Source organism: Corvus brachyrhynchos, unplaced genomic scaffold, assembly GCF_000691975.1.
Source record: "Corvus brachyrhynchos isolate BGI_N302 unplaced genomic scaffold, ASM69197v1 scaffold101, whole genome shotgun sequence".
In the NCBI taxonomy this organism is placed as follows: Eukaryota; Metazoa; Chordata; class Aves; order Passeriformes; family Corvidae; genus Corvus; species Corvus brachyrhynchos.
The window spans coordinates 15,965,224-15,980,497 of NW_008237239.1; the positions used below are offsets into that span (position 1 = coordinate 15,965,224).

The following is a 15,274-nucleotide window of genomic DNA, read 5'->3' on the forward strand; positions in this document are numbered from 1 at the left end:
TCCTCTATCTAAATCTTGTGCAGCCATATCTGCAGAGCAGACTTAAAATGCTACCAATATGAAACACTGACTGGTTTGGGGTTTTTTTCTGTCGTGTGTTTCTTGAAGAACTAACCAAGGTCCAGGATAATAGTGAATCAGGCCTGTTGAGTTTCTGCATAGATGATGTGTGCTCAGACTTTAGGCTTCCTAAGCCAACAGTGCCTTTTATTTATACATCGTGAGTTTGATTCATGATTAATATAGCTCAGTGTTCTAAAAATATAACAATAACTGTGTATGTTTCTCTATTTAACCACTTAGTTTTGTCTCATAGTATTATTAAATATTTATTTCAGTTTCTAGTCACTCCTTAGAAAGGCAGTTTCAATTTTGGCATTTGAAGTATCATTGAGGGCATACACATGCTCAGTTTTGAAGCCAGTCTACGTATCTTGTCTTTCTGGATTGCACTTGGTTGTAATAAGAGCTATCAGTTTTACCTTATAAAATGAAATCAGAGATCTTGTTTTAATCAGTTTCAGTTTCGAGGCAAAAAATGATTCTCTCTCTTAAAAGATTTAAAGTTGCTGCAAATTTTCAGCAACAAAAGTAATCCTATGGCAAAAAAAAAAATTCCACGAGCAGATGGCTTTTGATATATCAAGGTTTTGCCATTTGTTTTAGTGCTTAAAATAAACATTATTTATAAGACCACTTACATTTTGATGTTACTTAATGAGGAATATGCATCATTGATTTGACTAGCTTAAGAGGTCATTTAGAACTTGCCCGTTAACAAGCTGTAATCTGCTGAGCACACAATGACTTTGTTTAAAATTATCTGTTCAGTGCTGATCAATGACAATAATTGTTTTGTACCAATCACTGTTGAAACTTGCTAATTACTTTGAAGGGCATACACACACTTGTCTCTTTTTTTTCAAGAATTTTTTAAACATTCACCTTGGAATTAAATAGGAATGCAATTGTAACATTATACTTCTTTATAAAAGCAAACATTTAGAACTTTCACATCGAAAATATGAGCATCATCAGAAGCTTTGTGTAAAATGGTCTTTCCTAAAAAGATTAATCTTCAGTTTTGGGGTCTCTGACATACAGTATTAGGGAAATAGAAATCAGGCATAAAATAATTTGAGAGACAATGCAGTTTTTCTTACTTATGTTTCATTCAGTTGAAATCAGTGAGTTCATTCTGAACAGAAAGTGGTGTAAATAAAGGTAGAGTGCAGCATTTAATTGGTACACTGAGCCCATTGGAGGTAATTATAGCTTGATACAATTTGAGCCTTTTGTCTTTCAGTTTGAGTTTTGATCCTTTAACCCAGAAATATCCTGTTCTGCATTAATCACTGTGAGGTGAAGACTGTCAGAAAGAGTTTCAAAGGGACCATAATCCTGCATTAATGAGCACATGGCTATATGGGAGCCAACTTGCTCTTGTTGAGAAATTTTGAAGCCAAACAGAAAAACAAAGCTAAGATCCTTATTCACATGCAAAGGATTTTGCTTAATCCCAGATCTCTGAAGGCATACTCATTCTTTGCTCTTTCTCTCTTCCTTTTTAACCCAATAAGCTTGTGTATGAGAAAGTAGTGTTGCAAAGAATATGAAATTTACTATCACCTAGTGCAGAGCAGCATGTCTAGAACCTTTGTTGTTCTCAGAACTATTATTTGTTCATATTATAACAACATCTAGAGGTCCAAACCCCTTTCACTCATTCAAAAAAAAAAGAAAAAAAGAAAATACCAATTTTTGAAATTAGGTTTGAGTCTTATTTGGGAAGGGAGGAAAATACATGCTGATGCACAAAGGGGATATAGAAGAATATATTAACAATGGAAGATTATGTCCTCTTATTCCTAATGACTAACACATATCTCAAAGAATTACTGGAAGCTTTTCTGTGATTCTTGTTAAATCTTACATAAAAAGACAATCATAACCTGTACCCCAAGGTGCCATCAATTGAAGCCAAATGTTGATTCTTACTTTGAAGAGTAGTGTTTGGGGGTTTGTGAATGCAAAATGGCACCAAAGTATGAAATATTCAGCCCTGCTTTAGTTGGTCTCCTTTTAGATGGCTCCAGTAAAAGTCTGGAGGTGGAAAAATTGCAATAACTTTTGTCAGTTGTCACAGTGCTACAGAATTGGGCTGCACTGGAACTGGAAGGAGTAGAGAGAATTTTCCCTGTTACTGAAGAGCACTCCCAAGACTTGATGATAAAGATTCTGAAGTTACTGAGTGGAAAGGTTGCTGATAATATGGGCAATGGACAGCTTTTTTTTCTTTGCCTTCTTCCCGAATCAAGCACAAAACCCATGACATTCTTTCCCCCCCTGCCCCCTTTTTTTAAAAAAAGTGCTTATTTAAAAAGAGGTAGGCTAAGAAAAAAAAACCAATAGCACAAACACATGGATTTCATTCCACTTAAAAAGTCATCCCTTGGTTCTGGATAGAGAAAGGTTGATGTAAAGGAAAAAAAAGAATAATGTTCCTTATAGATACACTGAAGTGTTTAAGTTCTTGAAAAGTCTGGTAGCTAGGGGCCCATAGGCAAAGGAGAGCTCTTAGTACCTTGCAACACTTTTCTCTTCTATGCATTTAGTGAAGGGGAGTAGCTTCTCATTTGGAGTTGCTCCTGGATAGCAAAACCTCCAACTTCTTGCTTTTTAAATGTAGATTCTGCCTTCTAGAAGTTATGTCTTTTAAGATTTCAAAGCTATAAAGGTCAAAGAGATGGATGTTGGAGCAAATGAAGCTACTGCAGACTGGAAGATAGAAATTGGGAGTTTAACTTAGAAAAATATTGAGGAAAGAAGGAGACAAAATGCAGTAAAGGAAGTAAAGAATATTTTGCAAGAATATGAATAAGTTCAAGGATGGAAGAATTCAAAGATGGAGGAACTAGACACTGGGAAGAGAGGAAAAGATGGTTACGCTGTTTTTCAGATGCAGAGATCTTGAGTACACTGACCTCTTATGGCAAAGAAAATCGGGAGCAAGAGCAGCCCTCAGCATGACTGAATAGAGCAAGTTACATCTTCCACCTGTACATGTCCTGGCATAGGGATAAACATAACTCATCAAATGGCAGTCCTGATAGCTTTTTACCTAATTACAGAATCACAGAATTACAGAGCCATTTAGGTTGTGAAAGGCCTCTAAAGTCATTGAGTCCAACCTTTGACTGATCAACACCTTGTCAGCTCGACCATGGCACTAAGTGCCATGTTCATTTGTTTCTTGAATACCTTCAGGGATGTGACTCCACCACCTCCCTGGCAGCCCATTCCAATGCTTAATTGTCCATTCTTAATGCTTACTTTCCCATGCCACAAAGCAGATAGCTGGTAAACAGGTAATGATTTCAGAAACATCATGATTAGAATTTTCAAGTATCAGGGGAGTTTTAAACACATTTGTTGAAATCAGTTCTTGGGAAAAGTTGGGAAGATTAAGTATTTCTTTTCCTCCTCTTTTACTTTTTTCTTTCTATCTTTTTTTTTTTTTTTTTCAACTGATGCTTTTCAAAATGCACCAAAATATTAATCCTTTTTGGTGAAGGATGCTACCTAATTTCTATTTGTAATACAACTTTATAACTAGCTACAGATAAAGAGCTTTTCTTCTCCAGGTTAGGCTTTCCCTTTTATGCAAGAGAATAGTATTTTGTGATAAGATTGAACTAATGTGGGACAAATAGACATGAATCATTTTGCATTGGAGATGGAAGAACTGCAATTTGTAAATGAAGTTTCCAGAAACTGTGGTTCGTTGACTGGGAAGGCTTTTATTCAGTTTGCACCTTTGCAGAGCACAAAGGTGAAAGTGTAGCAGGAGATGTTGGTGAGGTGGTGACTCAGTGCTACAATGTGTTACATTCTGCCCTAATTTTCTTCATTGAAACTTATTGGTGCTTCCACCAGGTATCACTTCTAAGGAAAGAGGTACTTGGGGTATACTACGTATATTTGATATGCATGCAAACTTCTGATTTGAAATATACTAAGCAACTATTTATTTCCTCCAGATCCAGAAAATGTGGCGAGGCTATTATGTTCGGAAGTATAACCATAATTTTTATGCACTGAAGAAATACCTGAAGGCTGTTTCTGTGAATAACGAGCTTGTCAGGTAAAGATAAAAGCTCTATGTGGTAAAGCATTAATTTCCTCTTCTTTTATTTCTAAAAAGTTTGTGGCACTAATTAAACTATTTCTTTGAGTGTAGGCTCCCCTCCATTATCAAATATATATGTATCAGTCATCATTGTCTTTATTCTATGCCTATTCATGTTGCATCCCATTCTATTCTCATTTACACTGTTATGAATTCAGAATAATTTCTTTGAATTAATTAGGTGTGCTCTGGGTTTGTACTAGTTTAATAAAAACGAATTTGGCTCTTCACCTATGCTGAGAACTCATGTGTTATATGCCCTAAATAGCATTTGTTGAACTAGATTTTTTTTCCCCAGTATACACAAGCTAACAAAAAATTTCTTTTCATAATTTATTTCGAATATGGATTATTGACAATGAATGCAAGGGCAGATTTGGATTTAAGTTTCATGCATGAGCCATACTATGAATATTAATTAGGAAAGATACTGGCATGGGTGGATACAGTGAAGCAGATTCTTTTCATAGTTACAGAAGAGAACCAATAGCCTGTCAGATTTCTGTCTAGAACGGTTGTTGCTGTATGTTCTTACTCTATTTCTCCTATCCATCCATTGTCTTTCCCTGTACTTAAGCTGAAACCTCTCTAAAATAGAGGTAATTATTTTCCTCTGGTGGATTCGATATCCTGATCCATGACCGTTACTCAGATAACAGTGGAAACAAACAGCCAAAATGCTGGGTGATGATGCTCATTACTCTCTCATTGTAAATGAAAGCTGTTGGACAAAATCCATGCAGTGTTTGCAGTTCAGAACATCTGGGACAAATCTTTGCTTTCTCAAGCAGAGAAATATAAGGGAGTCTAGTAAACCAATATTTCTGGAAATCTTGTCTAAATCACATGGCAAAGACAGTTACATACAGCAGTGCATGCAAGTTATGTATGAAAAAACATAGGATTATCTAACTTCTTTGTATGCTGGTTATTAATGATATTATTCTTCTGTAGTACAGCTGATGCTACGTCCTCTTCATCATAACATTATTTCTTGTGCACTCGTTGTTACCCATAATGAATCATATTGATAGTCATCTTCCTCTGATCCCTCATTATTATTCATTTAAGTATATTCTATGCAGAAAGTTAGGTCACAACTCAGCAAAAACAGACTTAAAAATTCTGTTATATCTTCAATGGTATCTTCTTGATCGGAAATCCTTGAAATATGCTCTCTTCTTGAAAAGGTAGAATCCTAGGAAGACTAGACTAAATCTTGGAAAATAAGAGAAGCCATAACGTCCTGGTTTAAAATCCATATAACTGAATGAACTGCAAAAATATAACCTGCTTCTCTGTTCATAATAATTTTATCACTCTTCTCCATTCCCTGCCTAAACCTGGACCATGGCTCATAAGTTGTTAGATTGACTTTTGCTGTGTGCCAACAGAACAAGGTAGCAAGTGGGGTTCCTGCTGCACTATGAACATGGACTGGTTGGAGCTTTGTATTTTATTTCCCCACACCCACAATACATCTCTGCTGGGTATGCCTAACTTTGCAGGACTAAAAAAATATTTGGTTGTCAGTGCTTTTATATGTTGATCAAATTCCCTAGTACTTAGTTTAGGTTATTAAAAACCGTAAAGCCTATGGGCTGCATAGGTGTTTTAACCAAGAAATGCTTCTGTGTTCTTCAACAGGTGAGTAGTAGGACTCCAGGTACATCACAATGTGTCAAAGCTGTTGGCTGTGTGAGCTCTTAACTGGCAACTGATATATTGATAGTTTGCTAATTTGAGTTCTGTCTTCCAGAGTTGATGGAATACTTGTCTTTTAGGTGAAAAAAATCCATCTTTTTGGTTAAAAAAAAGTTAAAAATTAATTTTTGCTTTAATTTGTACAAATGGATTTTATTCTTTCAGTTTTAAAAATGCATCAGTTCCCAAGTGCAATCAAGGATCACTGCAGTAATCCCTTTACTGGGGTACATTTGAAAACTAATATGTATATCATCTTCAACATTCTTCTTATGAAATCTAACAGATGTTTAGTGAAGATTAGGTGTAGGCCCTCAGCCAAACAGATTTTTCCTGTCATTGGGCTAAGTTGCTGCCAACTACTTTGGCCCCAAGGTGGCCCACTGTGTTTCTTATGTGGAATATTTAGCCAGGTGGAAGAAAGATTCTCCTCATATTTTCATCAGCCATCACATTGGCTCTGGACAAGTATAACCTCACTGTTCATAAACATTTTTGCATATAAAAATTGTTGCAACTGTGCACTGTAAAAAACACAAGGCATTGCCTGTAGTAGAATGAATGCATTTATGAAGCGGCTGGGTTTTATTAAAACATCAACATTATGGAAGCTTACTTGTCGATGGACAGAGACACTGATATACTTGTGCACTCAGGTTAGACTGCCTTTGAATGTTGTTTCACATCTCTAGAACACCATAAAGCAGCACAACATGGGATGTGAAATAATGCACTTTTCTTATTTGTCTTACAGCTATTTTCATCAGAATGTGTGCATTAGCACAGTGTCAGTGCTAGTAAAGAAACCAGTTTGTCCACAAATAATAATTGAGCAACAGTAAGGCTGATTTTAAGAACTCCAGAGTGATATAAACTTCCCCTCACCCCCCCAAAAAAAGGCAAAATATATTTTTAATTTCAAAAATTGGTTTAAATTGCATTCTTTCTAGAATTGTGATGTAATTCTAAACTGAACTACACTGTACAGTCCTGTCTTATCTATTCTAGACTAACACTGACAGAATTTTTATTTGTCAACACCTGTCTAAAATCACATTGCAAGTCTTCCTATCTTTTGGACACCAGAGCCAGGGTTTGTGCTTAATTTTCTCCTCTTTCATTAAGGAGGAGCATATATCAAACCATCCCTCTCTCATTTCTAAGAGAAGTTTCAGGGGAAGTTGTCATGAAACTTTGGACATTCTGGTAAGTTTCTTATAAAAGTATCTCATAGGAGTTATTGACCAAAGTTCATTTCCTTCTTATTCCTCCTTTAGCCTAGTTTTTTTTTTAATAAAGGACACATGTAGTACTAAGTGTTTTTCTCAACCAGTAGCCACATCTTTACCATTCAGCTTTAATACAAGCCGTCCTTATTTAATAGCTGCCCTCATTTAGTAGCCAGACCTTTATCATTTGTCTTTACTGTGAAAACCCCAGGAGAAAGTAAACTTAATAGAAGCTGCCCCAGTTTAAAGCCATAGAGGGATGTAATTAAGTTTAACAGAAATTGATTTAACAGAAATTGACCTAAAATATAATTAAATAATAATAGTCATATTATGTGTGAGTTTCCACTCACTTAACAGACTGGTTATGGCACTGTTAGACTTAACAGACTTAAGGCACTGTCTTTGTACCAGCTGAGGATCACTCCTGGCTTTAGCTCCCAGACTGGCTAAATTCCTCCAGCATTCCTATTACTTCCCACTACTACAGAACTACTTGGTCTGATGGCTGCTGGTGTCCCCAGTAGAGTCCCTACGAGTTAGGGAGAGAAGTGCTTGAAAGAATCCCTTGAGAGATGCAAAAGAACAAATTTGAACCCTAAACTCTGTCTAAATAAGGACATACTCAGGTTTTTCTTAACATTTGTACAGTTTAGGTTCAGTGTAGGGATGAAATGGTTTCATTAGTCCTGAGTTCTCTTTTTCCTAAAATATTTAGGAAGTTCTTAATGAAGCAGGTAAGAGACATGTTCTTAAATATTTATTTTACTATATTTTGTTATTTATATTTTAGTAATAAATCTTCATCGATAGCATCCATTTTTATTTAAGTACCAATATATCCTGTATTGTATCTGAATATGGATTAGTTGGATGGTTTCATTTATAAATATATGCATTAAAGTAAATTTCATTACTTCTCAGTGTAGTTAATGTATTTAATTTTAAGGGAAAATACATTCTTTTGAAACATTCTTAAAGCTGCATTTACCATCTCTAAGAGCTGGCTAAATGGTTACAAGGGGAAATATGCCAAAAGCAATTAGCATAGGCTGTAACTCCATATGATGCATTAGAATTTTGTTTTATGTGAAACAGTTTCCAGTCCATGATAAGCAAATGGACATCAGTTCACATAAATTAGCATGCTGGTGCCATTATATCCGAAGAATTTATGGATGATGTCAGTTGCCCAACTGTGTGATTAACTTGCAGTTCTTTGCCTAAGGTTATCTACACACTGGCCTTTAAACTATAGTAAAGCAACTTTGCTATATGTCAGGTGTGCAAGTAGAGATAAGATTTTGGGATGTAGCGTTCCATTTACTGATGAATGGCACCATTTAAATTTTTCCCTAGGCGCAGAACTGGGCAAAGATAGCAGTGTCAGAAAACTAACAAAGCAGGGGCAAAGTACTGGCATTGGGGTTCTTATGTAATCAAGGCAGGTGGTTCAGCTTTCTTGGCTACTGAATGAACACTGACTTAAAGGTAGCAAACTAAGGCCCGAGTCTACCTTTAATAAGCATCATAGTCTATATAAACATTGTCGACTTTATAAATTAGGAATTTCACATACTTAGAGGATCAACACCAAATTCCTCTTTCCATTGTTGGCGTTAGTAGTGAGTGGCCCTGGAGAGTGTGGCTTTGATCCGAGTTTGACTGGCTTTTCTATCAGCAGATTTAGTTTCACAGTCATCATTAAAACTTCTAGGTCTTCAATGCATGTCAGGAAATAGATAATACAAAGCGATAAAAATGACTTCCTTGGCTACAAAGCGATAAAAATGACTTCCTTGGCAATATGTATATTCAGAAATCATTTGTGCAGCTTAATTTTTTATAATCCTAATGAAGAGTGAAATATAGTACTTACATGTTGCTTCTGATGTAATCCAATGTTTAGTTATTCTGTAAATATGCCTGAGAATGCAGTATGGAAAAAACATTATCTATCTTATTCTTGATTACTAGACCATTACTGAAGTGTATTTCCTTTTAAGATGGAAAGTACTTGGCTTCTTAAAACTTTTGAGGTATAGCTATTTTCCATGGAGCGGGTTTGAAATAAATCATCTCTTGTCATAGTAATATGAGGAGAACTTACTCAGTCTCCACCTTTCTGTTCCTTTCTGATAAAGATAAGTCCAGGTGATGGCCATCCTCTCAAGTGTCAAAGTGTTTTGAAGAATGTATATATTGTCTTATAATTCAATTAAAATGTTCCTCATCATTAACTGCAGAAGCAATTGATTCTGTGGTCTATTTTCAATTAGTGCCAAAGCCTTTCATACAGCTCCTTGGAATTCTTGCAACAATAAAACCCTAATTTTTTGTAATACTGTCTTTCACTTGATGTTTAATTAACTACTTTATCTTCAACCCATCTTTTTTTACTTGTCTTCAAAGATATGTAGAGGAAATACATTATGCTTTTTAACTTACTTACCTGTAATTTGAATTTTCTGAATGTAAACTTATACTGTCAGCTTTCTCTCTGAGCTACAGAAATAGAGACAAGTGCCAAGTATGCTTTCTTCTATTTAAATACTAATTTGGAGTGGTAGGTCACATAATTTAAGATACCTATGCCTTTTCCAAAGGATTTTAGGAATCTTAAAACTGTAATCCACTGAGGATCCCAGAGTACTTCCGTAGCCACAAATCTGATGCTGTTAGGATAGGTAAGATATAAAAAATGAGCTTTTGGGGTCGATCATGAAATTAAAATGAAGTGTCTAAACGTATAGAGCAGGAAATGGACCTGTTTTAACTCCCTGGGAAAGCACTTTCTGAATACAGTGAGGTTAATGTAGGAACCATTATGTTTACACAGTAGGCCGAATTTCCAACACAGATTCAGCTACACATGCCTCATGAGCCTTATTCTGTCCATGTCTCTCTTGAGCAAGGGGTGGAAGCGGTCTTACCATGTTTTTAGCTAGTTCTGGGTAAATAGTTAAGTTTTGCAATAAACATGAACACTGTAAGTAATGTAAGCAGCTGCTTAGACTGAAGTCTTCAACGACATGAAGGCAGTATTTTCTCATGTATTTTTATATTGCACTAAACACACCATTAGGATTAACAGATTAAACATTAAGCTTTATTTCACTTGTATCCAAAGAAAATTTTTTGTATCTGAATGTGTAGAAAGAAATCTGAGATCCCTCTGTACACTCATTGGACCAAATAGTCTGTGGTGTATATGATTAGTTTTGATGAAGGTAGAATAAATGATTAGTTTTGGTGAAGGTAGAATAAAACAGGTGTGAAAACACAGTATCGTAGAATAACAGTAGTTCTATACCTGTGAGCTTTGAAGGTGCTGTAGTGTCTGGATAGATTTTTTTTATTTTGTAATAGGTCTGTTAGAATTACTGACAGCTCATAAAACATTTTCTGTGGACAAGGATTGACTAATCTTAGCCTTTTAAACTGTCTCATAGAGATAGACTTCACAGTCTTCTATTTTGTCTGAAGTAGGATCTTCACTGTAAAATAAGTAGAAAAGGGGAAGAGGTACATTTTCATTAAGCTCTTACATATCATTGACTGTCAGGTAGGTCTTGTTATGCTGTCCATCCTCATTTAACTATCCCACAAGATCTCTTAATGAAGTTAAGCCCCAAGTTCACTCCAGTAACTCTGTGGCAAGAGTTTGTGCAATGTAACAATTCATCACTTGTCAGGAAGGCACTTTTAGTTTATACATTTAATAAGGGCATCCTCTAGCTTGGTTAATTAGAAGTGAACAGTTTGCATATTTACTAAATGCGGAGTGTCATTGCCACCACGGCCTATTGCCTACATGAATTATTTCTCTATCTGCAATAAACAGCTGGGTAATTATTACTGCCATAATCAGATAAATTCCCTCTGTAAGGCTTTTCTTACATGGCAATTCTTTGAACTCATCCAAAGCTGAACAAAATTTATGAACTCCAGCAGCTAGACCACTTTTTCATAGTGTAGTGTCCCTGTTCCCTATTTCAAGGACATGTAGACTATCATAAATATTGTGTAAATTAGGAGGATAAATATGATTACCTAAAGATTACATATTAATAAACTTGATTTTCAAAATATAATTTTCAGGTTGTAACTGATTACATTATAGCAGTTCTGGTTTATCTAATTGTAGAGATATGACAGGCCATCTATATACAGGCTATACGAGGTTACCAGGCAAGGGCTCTACCACTTGAAGACTGAAGACTCCTGAAGAAGTATATAAATATTTTTCATGTGCCATAGTCACTTCAGCTGTTTAGGTCATTAGAAGTATGACAAATTTTATGTGCCATTTACTCAACTCACTTAGAGCAGCTCTGTTGTTATTAAAATAAGGTGATAATTCTTTTTATTGTGCTATTTTTGGCTTAATAATGAAGCATAAAATTTAAATGCATTCATTTATGTGTTACATAAGAAAAGTAGGTATTTCTTTTATTTGTAGGAGCACTTTATATAAAATTATGTAACTAAGTTTGCTCTGTGGTACCCAAGTATTCCAGCTCATATGTGAGTGTATCTGCAGGTACTCACATCAGTGAGTACTTAATTTACACATATGGATTTTCCAGAACATGCTATAATATGGCTTAATTTTGGGATCTCCAAAGAAACAAAAAACAAATCAAAAGACATGAATGTTATTTTTCTTAGTTAGCACACAACAGTCTATTTGATCTAGCATCACTATTTTGTTTTAATCGTAATGTAAGGTACTGTGTCTGAGTGCTGCTAGAAAGTTGCTGGTTACTGTTCCCATACTTCATAACTCTTTATCAAATAAGTAGCATTCCTCACAATTCAGCAAAATGCTCAGAGATAGCAGAATGTAAAGGCCAAACAAAATAAAGTGTTCTTTGGCACTGCTCTAGCCAGTGAAAGGCTTTTGAGATTAGACTCCTTCTATAATTTCCCATTTATGTCAGAGAAATAGAAACTACAGCGTTGAAGACCTTTAAAATGAGCCGCTCACAGTCGTTTTTGTTATTGGAAGTGTGGTGATTTTGCACTGTGTTTTTCCAAGTTTGTGATTTTATTTTTGTCTGAGGATGTAAAGGCTTATTGATCTTTCTTTGGCATTTCAGATTTTTTTACAGTGGAAAATTACAGTCCTTTGCTTTATATTGGTGTATCCTGTAATGTCCCTTGAGATATCATAGAATTGCATGAGATGAAAAGCAGTATACAGTCTCTCATGAGCACGTTTTTGTTTTGTTTTCAAGGAAGAATGTCCAAAATGGAAAAAAAAAGGGATCAAGAAATTGTTTTAATTAATAATTTTTTTTATTCTCTAAATCATTATAAATAGACTTTTCTATTATCTAAGGAGAGTCAAGTCTCTGAAGTGGTCACTCAGAGAAGAAAACAGAAAAACTATTTGTCTTCTATTTTTACAGTCTAGAACAGTAGTGAGTAATTACAAGAAAGTGTTGGTTTTTTGTTCTAGTAATAATGAAAATAATGTTATTTGGAATCGGACAATCTAGTCTGACTTCAGATCTATCACCAGTATGATGTCTATCAATATCAACTTCATAGCAATATCTATAAAGAGCACATTAAGCTTTGGCTGAACAATCTAGTCTTGATTTAATAACATCAAAAGATAGTAAATACCCTTTTTATTCTAATCCAGGAGTTAATTACCTTTGGTGTTCCAAGTATGTCCTGTATTTCCCCACTGAAGCAGTTTCGTTCTATCTTTGAACCATTGCTTCTTATTATATTCAGCTCTACTAGACTGAAAACTGTGCTAGACATAAACAATGGAGATCACTGAAAGTTGTTGTCTCTGCTTAAAATAATTTTTGTGACAATTTTGGACAGACCTTGAAACGTCCTTTAAAATACTATCAGCATCGTAACTCAGCACAGTTATGATGCCTAGGAAATTTTTTAAAAAATCTTTTTTTCCTTCTGTTGTATTGTCAGTTTGTGCATTCATTTGTATGAATGCTTTTTATCACATGAACGAGCTTCTTCATGTCTATGAAACCTGCTCAGAATACCTCCTTTAAAAGCCACATAATTCTTCATATTGTGAACATGACTTTTCTTAAACTGTGAGAAACTTTTGCTTATTATTATACCCCCTTCAAATTCCTCAGAGTCTTCACCTTGTAGGGATAATGGCAGGAGTCCATTAAGTGGTTTATCCTTGATGGTGAAGCTAAATCCCAATGTTTTACCTTGAACTTCCCAGTTCCTGCTACCTGCAAACCAAATGAAACAACAAAGTGTTTCAAGGAAGCAACATTTGCCACCTCTCTTCTCCAAGAAGGCTATTCTTTTCTTGTCCAATTAACTCACTGATTGTTAAATGTTTACAGCCTCCTCTAACAAACTGATTTGGTCTTTCAGCTTGTATGACACCCAAAATGATGCAGCACTCATTTGCCTACTTGTACTTGGTCGTGACAGACCTCACAACCATCTATAGCATTGTGCTTGGCCCCTTGGGAAAGGATGCAGTACTCTGACCAGAAGATTATGTGCTTAGGTAAAGAAGATAGAATAATTTTTTTTGGATGTACTCTTTAGGCATGTATAATTGGATGTCGAAATCTATAATTAAGTGTAGTCTCATCTATTAGGTAGAACTAAAATTTCAGAGAATAGGCTTTTATTCTTAGTATAATTTCTTGCATGGCATACTGGAAATGCCTGAATTTTTTTTTTTTTTGGTGTTGATTACTTCAATGTTTTCAAGACAGTAAGAGATAAGATTTCCTAACACTTCTGAAAATTGGGATCTAGTTGATATTTTCAGTTTGGCAATGAGCCACTGCTGTGAAATCACATTCTTACAAGTAGCACTGCTGTATTAAAAGAATGTGTCAGATCTCTCCCAAAATAATTACAATTGCTATGTAATAAAAGTATTCATTTGCTATGTCTTTCATAATGTTTTATGCTTCAATAACAATGACATCATAGATGCTCAATGGTAACACCGCTCCATGAATAGGAAATTGAGAAAACCATGAGGTACCACAAAAATCACGATGAAGTTGTGAGACTTGGCATTGGTGCTCTGCTATACATAATGGATCATTACATAAAAGCTCTCCCTGCCTGTTTAATGTGGACAAAGTGTACCATTTTATTTACAAGTGTATGCAGACTTTTATGTGAAAGTAAGTGAAAGATGTGAGTTAGTGAGTAGACCTCAGTCAAATTGTTTCATAATACTCTGAGAAGGAAAATCAACTTAGCTGATGACCTTTAGAAGCTGTAACGTCATGTTTGCTTTCTAAATCACATAATGTTGAATATTGTAAATATTGCCAAGTACCATATATTAAAGTAAAAGAAGTACAGATATGTCTACATTGTACTGCACTGCAGCAGAGAGATAACAGTTAGCTTAAATGAGTTCATTCTAGTACTGGGAGCAGCTTAACTGTAGCAAAACATAGCAGTGAGCTTTCCTCTAGTTATTACTGTGCAGATGGTAGCATATGTAGTCTTCTGGGAATTGCAGTGCCAAAAGATAACAGATACTTTCACATGACATTCACTAGAAAACTTCCAGTGGTATTTGGCTGTGGTTAGACATCCTCTTTTATATGTTGCAGGAAAAATTAGGAGCATGACTGCTCTCTTAGCAGCTTAGCAGTGACACTGTGCTAAAAATGACCACTGCTGCTAAACTGCTGTCAGAATAAATTGTGTTGGGGCTTTGTTATCCATTCTGGGCCAGATCGGCTTTGTTACCCTCAAATACTAATTTCACTGTTTAAGCTAATCACCAAATACTAATTTCACTATTTAAGCTAATCAATCAGGCTGATTTTTCATGAAGGGGTCAATACCAAACAGACATTGAGTGAAAACATTTTTCCTGCTGTTAGGTTTTTCAGTATAGACTTGGGGATAAATAAAGCTGAACTATTTTCCTTGATCTGGTTCCTCTGCCAACAGAAGCTTCGGTGCTGAGTTACTCTTATGCCACATCTATAATGGGTGGGGTTTACAGCTTAATTAAATCAAAATAATTAAGCTGAAAAATCATTGTTTAGATTGGACGTTTTACATATTTTTTTTTTAACTTCACAGCATTTTCTGCTGCCAGTGAGGATAAAGTAAATTTGCCTTAAGGATATATGTACACAAGGGAAAAACATTTGGACCA

General features: G+C 35.3%; 1 protein-coding gene across 1 annotated transcript in view; it reads left to right on the forward strand.

Annotated features, from left to right (window-relative positions):
- Nucleotides 1–15,274, forward strand: part of SPATA17 (spermatogenesis associated 17) — an 88,259-nt gene that overhangs the window by 13,172 nt on the left and 59,813 nt on the right. The window contains 1 exon segment of the mRNA XM_008630340.2: nucleotides 4,041–4,144. Within this exon segment, the coding sequence (XP_008628562.2) occupies nucleotides 4,041–4,144 (104 nt within the window).